The sequence below is a fragment of the Teleopsis dalmanni genome, chromosome 2 (genome assembly GCF_002237135.1).
Source record: "Teleopsis dalmanni isolate 2A chromosome 2, ASM223713v2, whole genome shotgun sequence".
Classification (NCBI taxonomy): domain Eukaryota; kingdom Metazoa; phylum Arthropoda; class Insecta; order Diptera; family Diopsidae; genus Teleopsis; species Teleopsis dalmanni.
The window spans coordinates 181,788,571-181,803,753 of NC_051847.1; the positions used below are offsets into that span (position 1 = coordinate 181,788,571).

At 29.8% G+C, this 15,183-nt stretch overlaps 1 protein-coding gene across 1 annotated transcript; it reads right to left on the bottom strand.

Annotated features, from left to right (window-relative positions):
• Positions 1–14,254: 14,254 nt before the first annotated feature.
• On the bottom strand, positions 14,255–14,841 carry LOC119685035. Its single transcript, XM_038099221.1, has 2 exons — positions 14,777–14,841; positions 14,255–14,706 (listed from the first exon to the last, which is right to left on the bottom strand). The coding sequence occupies exon 2, from the start codon at positions 14,676–14,678 to the stop codon at positions 14,256–14,258; it is 423 nt and encodes a 140-aa protein (XP_037955149.1). The 5' UTR covers positions 14,679–14,706; positions 14,777–14,841; the 3' UTR covers position 14,255.
• Between the last annotated feature and the right edge of the window lie 342 nt (positions 14,842–15,183).

Consider the following 15,183-nt stretch of genomic DNA (forward strand, 5'->3'; position numbering starts at 1 on the left):
ATGTATTTTCTTTTCAAAAGTTTTACTTTGAATTTTATGTATTTTAAGACTTCTTCTGGTTCTGGTCACAGTTTCTAATAAATTTATTCCTGTTTTCCTCTTGTTAGACGGGCTCAAGTAAATAAGTAAAGATGTAAATTTTGTTTAGAACTTTAAGTTAAATATGCGTATTTTATTAAATTATTTTTTTTTGGGTTATATTAAATTTTGATTCAATTAAATGTGCCATAACAATATTTTAAAGTTTTTATCCACTTTTGTATGTAGTATGTAGGTTTGTATGCATGCAAGTAAATCTCTTCGTTTATAAACTTCATTAAAAGATACTTGCAAAATATTTAAAAAAATTTGTTTATTAAATGTATTTCACTTAACTTAAAGCGCTTAGAAAAATTTATAAAAAAATAATAAAATTATAGCATATTTTGTTATTTTGGCATTTGACTTGTTTGCAACATTATCAGTTCACGCCACTCTATTCCTCTCCACTCCACTCCATTCCCTACCCATTCCCATTCCCATTCCACACCCATATCCGCCATCCACTGATAAAGTATATTAACATTCAAACATTTCATTTTACGTTTGTTGTTGTGGGAATATTCAATGTTGAACTTGAATCCAATTTGCATTTGATTCAATTTTATTCAAGGATAAAACTTTTGTGTTTTCCATACCATTGAACTTTTCCCAGGTTTCTGGTTTGGATTTTCGTTCGCATTCTTTATGTTAATCCACTTTTGGGTACATAAATTCCATGCTAAATTGTTGGGCTGCGAATTAGTTAAATTTTCTGTTATAGGATTTGTTTTTGCTATTTTAGATTAAAATTTTATGTTTCCTATGCTTTCACTATAATTTCTCTTTTGTGTTTTGATTTTCACCATTTTCATTGTATTTTTGCTTTTTTTGAGCTGATATTTTTCCGGATTTCGAATGTTTGTTCCTCGTTGTTAATGTGTTAAAAGCGGTTAAATTTTTATTTTATTCAAATTTCTTTTGTTTCATGAAATTATTTAAGTTTCCGTGCCAAAATGAAATCTTTGAACTTTTATCTTTTAGAGTGCAAAGTTCAATCCAACAGAGATGAGATAATAAACGTTTTCATGGAATATTTCGTGTTAAACAAAATATCATAACATTTGCCACTCCCTAGAGTGAAAAATTAGAGTTAAGTTCTGCCCTTAATATTAAAAACATCGAGTTATATTCATGCTACAAGATCTGACTTCTCTAGGAATAACGAGCTACACCACATTATTTTCCAAGCGACAGGGAAAGACTTTGAACACTCACTAAGTTTTTGGGGCTTAAAATCACTTATCTCCTTTTCTTGAACTACTAAATTTTACCAAAATCCGTAGATAAGCTTGACAAGTAGACTATACAAACAGTGGTAGATGTCATAATAATTACATTGTATATCGCATTATATGTCAATATGTATCATAGTTATTCATCATTCAAGTTCAATGGTCTGATGGTCTGTAAGAAGCGTCTAAATAATTATACTTTATCATAATTGTATTCATCATTCAAGTCCAATGGTCTGATGGTCTGTAAGAAGTGTCTAAATAATTATACTTTATATAACGGTATATGTCAATATATGTCATAGTGGTATTCATTGGTCAAATTCAATGGTCTGGTGGTCTGTATGAAGCGTCTAAATAATTATGTTTTATGTTGTGGTGTATGTCAATATATGTCATACTGGTATTCATCAGTCAAGTTCAACAGTTTGTAATACTTTGTTTTTCGTTATTTTATTATTATTATTTCATAATTTTTACAAAACAAACACTTTAAAGGTTTATGTCTTAAGTTAAACTAATAGGGCACTTGTATTTCACAGCTGATTCAATGGAAATTAAAAAGTAGTTCGGTTCGGGTAGAACTGTGACCATAATCACATGATTTTGTTATAATATGACTCAAAAAAAAAATAGCTTTAGTTTAGTAAAAAAAAATTGATGGTGCTTCCTCAATTAGTAGTGCTACTGAGATATGAATCCTATTTAATAGTTTTAAATATAATTGTTTTTGTCGATGCTTATACTCTCTTATAAGAATGTAAGGAATCCGAATGTATCATACATATTATCTCCAACTGTTTTAAGTAATAGAACGCAGAGCTTCATGAATTTATGATGGTACCTAGAATTGAAACCTTATTAGTAGTTTTAAGTATAATGCTTTTTGTTCTTGTGCTTATGTTTTCAATATGGAAACTGAGTGTTTATGTATAGCGTGTTCGACTTTAATGTTAATGACAATACTTCTCGTATTGCACCCTGTTTTTGCTTAAGAATATTAGTAATGGGACTTGTACAATAAATTGTAGTCCATATAGAAGTAATGAAGCCTCAGTAAAAACAGGATACATGATTTTATGACTATAAGTAGTACGAATATGGCTTATTCCTACCATAATATATATAAGATAAAGGTCTTGTCACTAAAGTACAAATAGAAGGTCGATAGACTATAGTTTCTGTCAAATTTCAATCAACATTTCTGCAAACAAAAGAAACTGAACTGATAAGGTTTAGGCCAACTAGAAGATATAAAAGGAAATTTTATGCGTGAGGGTAGAGATTATATATATAATAATAGCGTTATAACATACATATTAACTAATTTAACTAAAATCTAAAACTTATTAAAGACAATTTTATTTAGTTTTTATCTATTTGGTAATACCGTCAAGTAATATTTGAAATATTAGCTCTTTAAGTATAGCGTTCATATATGAACTTACATTGTGACCGAAAAGCTTTCGGAAATTCTCATTTAAAATTCGCGCGCTGTATATTTTTCGATATTTTAAGTTTATGTAGTTTGGCAGCACTGTCCTTAATTACTATGCCAAAAATGAGCGCGATCTGTCAGACAGTTCGTTTACGGCAGCTGTTGAAACCAGTTCACCTCAGTAGTGCGTTGCGAAAAAAACAATGGAAAAAAATATTGAACAAAGAGTTTGCATCAAATTTTGTGTTTCGAACGAAATTTCGTGTGCAGAATCGTTGCGAATGCTACAAAAGGCTTATGGGGAATCAGTTTTATCGAAAACTCAAGTTTATGAGTGGTACAAAGCCTTTCAGGACGGTCGTACGACCGTCGAAGACATGCCGCGTTCTGGACGACCTTCGACCTCTACCACCGACGAAAACATTGAAAAGGCAAAGGAAATCGTGTTCCAAAATCCTCATGTGAGTGTTAGAGAGATAGCACGAGAGCTAGGCATCGGTCGTGAGATGGCTCGTTTGATTTTGGTGGACAATTTCTGTATGCGACGTGTCAACGCTCGGCTTGTTCCGATTCACCTCAATTTGTTCCAAAAACACCATCGATTTTAAGGCCAAACATTCAATAAATACCATCGAACAGCCACCGTATTCACCTGATCTTGCACCGTGTGACTTTTTCCTGTTTCCCAAACTTAAATTACCACTCAGAGGAACGCGTTTTGAATCCATAGAAGACGTAAAACAGAATTCGCAGAGGGAACTCAAAGCCATACCGGAAAGCGCCTATAAAAAATGTTTTGATGATTGGAAGAAACGTTGGCATTTGTGTATCGCTTCTAATGGAGCATATTTTGAAGGAGATAAAATAAATATTGATGAAGATTAAGAATTTTGCGTTTTATTTAAAATTTCCGGAAACTTTTCGGTCACAATGTATATATATGAGTGAGTCAAAGGATTATACTATAAGAACAGTAACATTTTCAGTCCTTTAAATTATATGGATGCATTTGTTGTTTTGTGATGTTCCTTTAATTGTTTTGCTGCAATAAAAACGTTAAGTATGCAATTAAATCAGTAATCGCACATAATTCCTGCCATATATGAAAATCTGCTACCTTCAATAAAAATCATGTAGCTATTAAAAGTGAACACAAGTACACTTCAGTACTTTTAACCTATAAAAATCTATCATTAGGTACTTTAAATATATTACAATTTTGTAAAGTAGAGCATAAACAATGCAAAACATTGATGAAAGTTATTATTTAATGAAAGTAGATAATCGAAGATAGTGCAGTTCAAATACCATCAAAGGATTTATTGTAGATAATATATATTTGAATTTTTTTAGGAACGTTACTAAGACAATTGAGTTTAATATTTTTATTTATTATATAGTATAATGATTTTAAATTATATTTCATTTATATTTGTAGGAATTTATGTAGAAATTCTATACTAAGTTCTCTTCCAGAAAGTTTATTTATGTATTTTGGTAGAATAAAATAATCCTTGAGCCAATGTTGTATATATATATATATAGCTACTTATCTCACATGTACCCTCATATATCTTAATACTTTGAATTCCTTCTTTTAGTGCAATAAAAAGAGCAAAATATTTTAAATTTATGTATAGGATTAGATTCTTTAAGATGTTTGTTTATATTTTAGTCAAATTGAATTCCAAGTTTATGCTTTCGTATAAAGGCTTAGGATGCGTGCACTTATGTGAACATACATAAAATTACACATAAATTTTGAAAAAAAAAATTCTTATAAATTTTTAAGATGTATTTTGGTTTTGTGTCACATCAAAATAAATACGCAGATAAAAAAAATGCTATAAAATTTTACACATTGATAAAGTCATATTTTGATAAATATTTTATGAGCTTCGACACCAAAATGGAGCCTTTAATTTCAATGCCAATATTGTGTGATTTTTAAGTTGGTTTAGTCAAGCTAATATACACAAAGGATATTGTTGAAAATAATAAAAAAAATATATTTTTTGCAGTTTTGTTGACAAGTTCTCCTCAGTAATTTTATAAAAGTTTTCATTTATCCAACATATTGTATTGCCCCAAAATATGACATTGCTTTATCAGTTTTATTTTGGAACTTTTAAATTTCTTTTACTGACCAAATATTTAACTATTGCAAAGTGTGTAGTATTAAACAATTTATTAACATATATAATAATTTTACAATTTAATCAATTTTAATAATAATAATTTATTTGTAAAGGCTTTATTATATATATCATTTAGTTAAGGCGCACTTGATAACAGTTTAAGGCGGAAACAAACTTTCTCCTTTATGTGCGCTCTACTGTCTTATACCAAACCTCACACCATAATCCAAACTGTAAACGTTCTATATGAATAGATCTCAATCCAAGAGGGAAGCGAAGAGATTCTTAGGCATTTCAAGTATCATACTCACAAGGATAGAGCCCTGAAATTATTTGCGAAATCTGACAGACTTACTAACACCGCGTTATCAAATCTCTGAATGGTTACAGGCTCCTCGGGGAGATATGCAGATCTGAGGTCAATTATTGCTTAGTCTAATAAAGTGATAAACAAAAATCCAGTCAAGGCGCAAGGAGGGGTTTTGTAGAAACCTCGCAGTTATTAGAGAGTAAAAGTGCTCAGGTGCACTGACTCAACTCAACTAGCCTCAACAAGGTATTTGAGTGTGGCCAATTCTATGACATTCTGATCATTCCATTTAAAAAGTATTTTCACAATGTATGAATCTTCTTTATGAAGCTTGTCAACATTTTCAAATCTCAATTTCTACAGTTGTGTATATGGGTATTGTATATTATTGTTGAATCTTGACAAGCTTCATTGTCATCATTTCCAAATCTCAATTTCTACAGTTGTGCATATGGGTATTGTATATTATTGTTATTATAATAAAAAACCCAAAAGCACTGTGATCTGAATGGATCTAATGTACATAGCCTTGATCCTTAACCGTGTATATATAGACTTTCTGTAAATATTACGATTGTTTGAACCGCTTGGTAAAGATTTTGCATGTTGAGAACTGGGCGTTCACAAAGAATATGCTTACAGCATGCGATGTGTATATTATAAACAATCCAGAGCCAACAATGCGGGAGAGTCCCAACTTATTTAATGATACCACAGATGGGAGCGACCTGTAAGTAACAGACAGAGTCCTCAAATCTACTCCGTTTAGCGAAAGAATTTAATAAATTCTGTTATAGTATTCTTTTTTTAAATTCATAGTATTTCAATAAGTAAATATTTATTTTGTTCACAAATTATTGTGCTTTACTTGACTTCTACGGTTGGAGTTTTATAGCTGCAGTAAAGTGTCAAAATGGTACGATTTATTTGTGCACTTCTGTGTGTCGGTGACTGCACGCCCACTATAAAATTCTGGTCATAGTAACAAATATCTTGACACCCATATAAATGCTCAAAACCACATTTATTTGCAATTTTGCTTTGTTGAGACAGAATCTGATGACAGATTCACAATTTACCCTCAAAACCAAATTGAAATTTGATAGTGATTTCATGCCACAACAAACGAATTCAAATACAATAATACTCGTAAAATTGTGGCATTGGTTATATTAGGAATAAGTGTTTAAAATGAATTTTATTAAATAGTTTAAAGACTTTGTAAAATGTCAAGTATTTCAACTTCAAATACAGTCGAAAAATTTATAAAATATTTTTATAAAATTGTATATTTGCTAATATATGATGTATGCAAAATGTATTTAAGTTAATTTATTTTCTCTTCTTAAATTATTATCATACATATAGCTGTCTTTAAATCATAGACATGGCTTCATTTAACCTAACTAGGACCAAGCATTTAAACAGTTAAATTATCTGTAATGCCAAAGAAAATCAAAACTTTTCATTAGAGACCAATAATCAAAGTGGAAACTGTTATATGTACAATGCCAAAATAACACAAATAACTGGAGCTCAGAGCATACAAAGGATAAAACTAGACTCAAAGGACATGTTAAGATAGTATACATTACAATAAATGATGCAAAAAAGTTATTTTGGGTAATTGCCAAAGTAGTTGTGGCCAAGTTTTTAAATTGGCCAAAACAGGACAATTTTTACTTGTGGCCATTGGATGATACTCCAGCTTGCTTACGGATGCTCTTGGCGTATTTTTATCATAATTTTTATACACATTTAATATATAAAAAAGAAAAAACTAAAATTGTTGTTGTGTTTCGCAATGTTGCACATTTTTCAATAATAGTAGTTGCTTCCCAAGTTGATCGTAAAATGTTTGAGTTGTGGGCGGTTTTTCGGGTACGGGGCTTTTGAAGTGCATATATATGGAAATTAAAATAAATTAGTTTTAAAGTTTTCCTTGTGCTGTATATTTTGTTTTCATAATAAATAAGTTTTTAATGAGCTTAATAATATAACATTTATTACACACGACACAATTGCAAAATGAAAGATATGCTTATACATATATAAATTTTGATATACATTGTTATATGAATTATAATATAATTACTATAATATTAAATAAATATATATACTACATATAACTAACATTATCCAGCTTAATTAATAATTATTTGTAAAATGTTTTGTTTAATGTTGCACTGATTACTGCCGTTATATGAGATATAGCGACCATACTATATATATAGTATATTGATGTAATAATCAATATTTAGCACATCTTTAATACCTTAACGCCTTAGCTTAGATTAGATTTTAAAACGGGTTGGGAACTTGTCACAACGTCACTGCATCCTCTGAGGATTATTGTGACATACCCACGTTAGTTCTATAGATGAATTGAGAACGAATTAAGTCCTTTGAAGAGAGTGATATATTTTTTTGTATTTGATAAACATAAAAGACCGTTCTTGTTCTTTGGTTTGAACAGACTCAATTTATTATATTTACGTTTATACAGAATAGTGTTCTTACGTCTATCTTAATTCTACACTAAGAGAAAGAGATTGAGTGGGAGAGATTATATACATACATATCTGAGATGTTGCCTAATTCCGTTATAAGTAGATAGGCAGCAGATAAGTGCCGAAGTCTGAGTCTGGTGAGACTAACACAGTGACACAGAATGTGTTCTGCTGTTTCTTATTCTTCGCAACAAAGTCTGCAGCTATCGTCTCTAGGAATACCTTAACGCCTTAGTTAAGAGTTTGATAAGTGTGAGCTATTGACTTTATTTTAACGATAATGTGCTGCAGGTCGACGTATTATGGACGTAGCTCGATATATTTTTTAGGATTATAAATCTAAGCGAAGTTGTGAATCGTTAGAGAGCGTAATCAGAATTTACGGTAATGCCGACTGTTAAAACTTGTTTTTCGCTAATTACTTCAGACATAATAACATTGATAGTAATTTAAAAAAAACCAAATAGATTATATAAACATGCCCATATTTTTCTTATTTTACTTCAGTTACCCTGGTACTGCATTCTGTATAAAGTACTGATTAGTATGCGTAGAGGAAAAGGCATTTTAACAAATTTATTCAGGAGTATATTTGCACCAAGAGATGCACTTAATCATAGTTTGTCGAAGTTTGTTAAGAGTTAATCAAAATGACATCTAGAGACTATTGGCTAGATTATTCAAAAATAATTTAAAGAGGTTTAATACGATATATACATTATTGATAGTGCATAGGTATATATATAGTGCTTGTGCTTTAAAAAGAACGACGACAGCAGAGATACGTTTGTTAATTCTTATAATAACAATTTTATTAAGATGGGGACGGGAATTTTATTACAAACATCTATTTATTATTATTGATTATAACTATTGAATATGTTAAATCATTAAAAAATACATCTACGTTCTGAAACTTCATTTTTCTGTTTTTTATATTAAGGGCTTACTTATGAATTCATTTATTATTATTTTTTATTTATTATTTTGACAGTCTCGGATATGGAATGTGTTGATGCTTACCAATGTCTGGCATCAATTGAGATATCATACGACAATTTCTCCCATCTACATAATCACTTTTAGTATGTTATCTTGTTTCTAGTATGTTTCACCTTACAAATTGTTTAAGTAGAATATTTCTCATTAAATTAACTTAAATTAACTTGTGCAATCTTTTTTTTCCATGCCTTCCTAACATCTATAGCAATCTATACTTAAGGTATCCTTTCCATTGAGGTGTATACTTATTAAACCATAACTTGTAATGACGATTATGAGCAAAGTGATACTACTTCTTGTTCAATTTATGAGAGTCTTTGTTCTTCTGTGAAATGTTTTCGGACAGAGTTGCTTGGGGTATATAACAGCCCTGTCTGTCATTCATTATCTATCAGTGCAATTATTTTTTCTGATAATATGTTTAAAACATATTGTGGTGTTTATTCTTTATTGCATTATAACAAAAACATGTAAGATATAACCGTATTAATTAACAACAATTATGTTTATTATATTTAATTTTATTTGAGAAGTATAATTAAAATTGATTTATAATTAGTTTGAATTTTTTGAAGCAACTGGTATATGTTATTGTAACCTATGTCATTTCACTATTATAAATCTTGACACTTGATTCCTCTAGACCCGTGATTGGACTAAAACCCTTATATGTAGAGTACTGGGTGGGTACTTATCCATCCACCTAGTATATAGAACTGCATAATTATCGCCAAAATACATTTTCGTTTAATATATGAGTACTGTCAACAGATTTAATATGTGAGTTACAGAATGTACTATAACTTTGAGATCTTTCTGAAGTTTATCTTAAATTTTTAAAATATCAAAATTATATATTTGTGCTCATACTTTTTGCAATATAATTTAAAATATTTGTCATTCACCGGTCTTATATCATGTGGCGCCAAACAACTGAACTCATTTACGAGTAACTTGCACGGTTTATGTACGATATATGGAAAGGCAAAATTTAATAGTTTTCCAAACAAACTTCTCGAATTAAAATTAATTTCTTACTGAAATGCTTGTTCCTAACAACGAAAACCTTAACCAATGTGGATAATAAGAAACTTCTGACAGCTTCACAATTAAAACATTAAACAAAACTAATTAAAAGTCAACGAAAAAAATGAAGTAAAAATATTGAAAAGCCACAATAAAATGTGCAAAATGTCATAAAGTTTTTTACTGCAACCCATTAACTAAGACACAATCCGTTCTTGGCAACAAATTTTGTTGCAGCAACAGAAAATATTTCTAACTACATTATGCCAATAAACGCCTACAACGTGCAACTTTAGTCTAGTCTAAAGCTAAACTAGGAAATCAACATGAAAAAAGAATTCATCAAACAATGTCGGTTATGGTCATAAAATATGCAGCGGAATCCTTGCGTCTTAAGTAACGCTCGGTGTATCTGCAGCAGTTATGGTAGTTTGTGGCAGTTGTGGCCTGTGGTGCTTCATTAAGTTAGCTTTACTTAACTTAACTAGAGCTATAAAAATCGCCACAAAAAACTCATATAACTTAACATGCACAAATTGGGTGAGCATGCCACAATTCGCAACAGCATATAGTCCGAATCTCTAGAACGAGTTGAAGGAATTGACCGTGCCATTTCATGGTTTATTATGTGGATTTTGCTATGCTTGGCAGCAGCCAAGGTAAGGCACTGCACTGTAAGTATTTCTGTGCCAGTGTTAAAGTCATTAGTTACGGTTCCGAAAAATATTTTCATTATTTTTAATTTTGTTACTCTCTGCACTTTTAACGATTTTGCATATCCTTGTTTAGCTTAGCACACATGCGAATATCTTGCCTCTAATCATAGTTGGTTGGTTGTGCATCAATATGTGGCAAGTGAAACGTGTATCTAACTTATAATAGAGTGTTGCAATCTGAAATAAGTTTACAGTTTTCATGCAATATTCTTAATGATGATGATTTTGTGGCTTATGGAAAATTTATATTTAAGCTTACACAATATGATTTGAAGCACTTCATGCATAGATTTGAATGTACTTTGCAATTAGTTACATTATGAATAAGCCCATATGTTCACACGTCTCTGGTATATACTTTAGTATACCTATACATACTATACATACTATATATTCGTATATGTATTTATGAAAGAAAAGATTTTTCTCTTATTATTTTTAATGATATGCATTATGCCTTTGAATGTATACATATGTGCAAATTAAGTTTGCAAATAATTTATAATGTATAGTAGAGTACTGCTGCTGAAATCTTAAAAATATGTACTCAGAAAAGGGAATTAAATTTATAAATATTAAGAAAAATTTAATTTTGTATTATTTTCAAAAAACAGAAACTGAAAAAAAAGTGTTGGCGATATATAACGTTCAGAATAAATAAAAACAATAATTAAGTATAAGGAGAACATTAAATACAATATTAATAGAGAATATGATTCTCTGTTCTCTTTGACCATTGCGAGCACGGTTGCCACTTATGGTATTTTAGTACCAAAATTGGTACTGTTTTTTTCGTTTGGTACTCATGTTCAAAAAATGGTACATTTTTGACGACCCAACTTTATTGTGGATATTTCCAATTAATTTTTTTTATAATTGCAACTTTGCCCTTTTTTATATTTTGTTCATTTATAACACTATGAAAAACACAGAACGAAAAAATAAGAAGGTCCAAAAAAATTTTGGACTTTCTTATTTTTGGACTTTCTAATTTTGGAAAAATTTTGGAATTTTAGACAGAAATGGTACCTTTTTAAACCAATTTTGGTACAGGAAAAAATTTTCAAGTGGCAACCGTGATTGCGAGTAGTGCTATAACGAGAGCTCTAGCTAAACAGAAGATCCCATCCTTTTAAATGAAAGCTAGAATATCTAATATCGAATACTTTTAGAAACGCACATCCCAGTTATTTATTAAATGCTAATGTAATAAAATATCTTATCCCTTTCGAGGCTAGGAAGAGATTCTGGCACCGATCTTGTATAAGATAACAGTCGACAACCTGAGAAATACACTAACAACAACCATAAAAAATTTCATATAAATAAAATTATTATTAATTAATAATAATAATTACTAATTAATAATTAGTAATTATTATTATTGCTAAAGTTTTGATATTTGAATGATATTTTTTATCACCGTGATTTTAATGCATTCGTTTGAAATCTTTGCAGCTACGATTCGTAGAAAGGTCTCAATGTATAATGTCCAACACACGATAAATCAATATTCGGTGACTACATCGAATCGTTATTGCTTAATTGTACACTGGGCAGCAAGCTCTCTCAATATCACTGATCGTAACTATAATGACTTAAATCATTTTGGTCAAACACATATTCAACTCTATAATCAGTAAAATTTTGAAGAGCAGTTTCTAAAGGTTTTAGCGTTAAGTGAAGTCCGAGCATAATCTCAGTGCTTCATTGAATGCAGTGCTTCATTTTTTGTAATCCCAAAAATACAATAGTTTTCAGCAATAGTACTTTATATCAAATTTAGAGTGCTAATAGTTTTAAGTCCCCATTTTTTCATGTTTATCAATTATATTTAAAAATGTATCAACTTATATTTTATATCTTTAGTTATTAAGAATATTTTAGTATTGAATATATGTTGTTTTATAAGACTTATTCTTACCCTGTTGAGAAACCCTCTTATTATAGTCAAACAATAAAAGTATATTTTTCATATTGATTGACTCTATTTGTAGAAGTGATCCAAGGATATAAATTTCAATAAAATATAAATTTTACACCCGAAAAAATTGTTGAAGAATACATGTATATCCAACATTTCTAAGTTGTTGTTTTTATTACCCGCTTAAAAGTTAATAATAAGTGTAGTACGTGGTCTTCGATTTTAACCCAGCTGCTCCTGGGACTCTTTCATTGAAGTTATTAGTAGTTTTTTATAACTTTATGATGACATACATGGACTTGTTTTAGTATATATTGAATAATTCGTTATTTGAATATTTTTTATCTATTAAGCATATAAATTTTTGATTGTAATAGAAGACCCTTTGCAAGCTTTTATTTCCATAATTTTTATCCTTTAAAAAGCAAAACAGATTTTTAAATATTGATAACAACAGTCAAATATATTCTCAGTAATTAATAAATCATCGCTCATTAAGGTTAAATTAGGTTATACCGGCGATCCCTAGTGGATCCACTTAGGCCTATTGGCTCATTGTACAAGTCATTTAACTTTCGAATAAGATTTTCAAGTGATAAATTTTGTTCACTGTAAGTAAATAATTAATTTTAAATCAATTTTCGTTTAAAAGATTAAAATTGTTGCTCATTTCTTCTTTTTTTTTTGCATAACAAAACAAACACAAAATTTATTTATGTTAATATGAACTTCTAAAACTCTGTTTATTGCACGGATCCCGCGCTAAGCCTACATTAAGGCTGCGTAATATAATTTAATATACACGAAAAATATCTATTTACGCTCACTTAAAATGTATTTGCACAAATCCTTTGAAATTCATAACCATTTTCCACTCAAAATATTATTATGTCAATATTAAACAACAAACTATGAAACATATCAACTGTCGAACAAATATTGTATTTTCCAATAAGTGTACGACTCACTGTCCGTCGTCCGCCCGTAAGTCCGTTTGTAACTATATTCGCTTCGACTAAAACCCAATCAAATAGTACGAGGCATTGACCGTAGGATACTATGAACACCTAAAATAACAAATAAATACAGCAAAATAGAGAGTCAACAGAAAGACAGAAAGCTGGACAGATGGTTAGAATGATTGGAGACCAATTCAAAACTCAACTAAATTGTATATTTTAAAACGGCTTTTCGAACACACTCACACTCACACACACATAAATATATACAAACATTCGCATCCAATTCAGTGGACATTATACGTTTCTGTACAAATATTGACTCAAAAACTTAATAATGCCGCGTCCACATATTGTTTGATGTTCACGCTAAATGCAAAACTGCACTCCTATGCACTTTAGCAAATGAATTTGTAAATCCTATAAGTACTCGTTTCGCATACCGGGGGAGTTACAATATGTTACCAGTATTGAGCGTACACATTTGTCTAGCAAAATTTTTGCTAATAAATTTAATAAAACATTTTGTTTTTGGCTTTTGTGTATTTAGTTTTTGGTAGTAACTCAATAGTTTGGCGTACAGATTAGTTTTAACTGCACTTAAAATGAAATATTTGAAATATTTATGAAAGCACCCTTCATCAATGTTTTGATCAAATTTTCAGATTTTTGTATTGTTGTCAACATATTCGATATATGTGATATGTGAAGAGATTATCGTTAATTTGACAAAAATTGAAAGCTTACATTTTAAATCCTGCTAAATAAAGTTTCGATTTCAATTAAAACGGCTTAAAATTTATTAAATTTTTTTTATTCAAATTAGCAATTGAAAATTAAAAACGTAGAAAGTGCATACATATAAAAATTTTAAAACTATTAATTTTTTTAAAAAAAAAAAGACGAACATTATTACTTATTACTTTCCTATATACTCCATAGCATCCGTATCAGACTCGTTATCTATTTCACGAAGCGAATATTGAAGCAGAACTTTTGCAAGTGTGTATTCATCCTTATCAAACATTTTTCTCTTCATAAAGAAACTAAGCTCTCGGTCATTTTCGATAACAGAAGGCATTGACTTACCATTCTCTGGAACGTTAGTTAGAGAAAATGAATATGATTCACCAAAAGTTTGGACGTCTGTCAGCTCATTGTGACGATTTTTGGTCTCTATTTCCGCTAAGTTCATGTTCTTCGGAATAGCACTATCTTGTATAACCAAAATTTTGGTATTGGTTGCTTCAATATCAAACGGTTCACTAGAAGTTGTGCTCTCAGAAGTTGTCATCTCGACATCAAAAATTTCATCAGTTTTATTTAAAGTAGAGTCGGACATTCTATCTATCGTATCTTTAAAATTTTATCTATATATAAATATATAACATATATGTATATATGAAATTAAGCAAAATGTTTTGTTTCTTAATAACTTACAGCAACAAATAAACGTGAAACATTTTTCCCCAAAATTATTAAACCAAGTATTTTTCTGATTTAAAATAATTTGAAAAAAAAGAAAATGTAACATAATAAAATGTCACTAGATCTTTTTGTTTATTTTTTGTGACCAGTAAAATAATAATATAATAGTATATATTAAGGACGTGTGCGAGTTAGGCTAAGTTGATGCTAAACCAAATGGGACTTTTCTTGGGATTTTTTGCACTGCACACATTTAGACATTTATCAACACGTATCGACACATCACTACATTATCGGCACAACTTAGAATTTCCCTCATTTAGAACGCAACTTAGCCTAACTCGCACACGACCTAAGTACATATAAAGTATATATTATTTGTAATATATACAGGGTTCGCCAATTGAAGTGTTACCAAC

Bases quoted from the DNA above. Each gene is read 5' to 3' on its own strand.
- LOC119685035 (XM_038099221.1), bottom strand. From the start codon at position 14,678: ATGTCCGACTCTACTTTAAATAAAACTGATGAAATTTTTGATGTCGAG.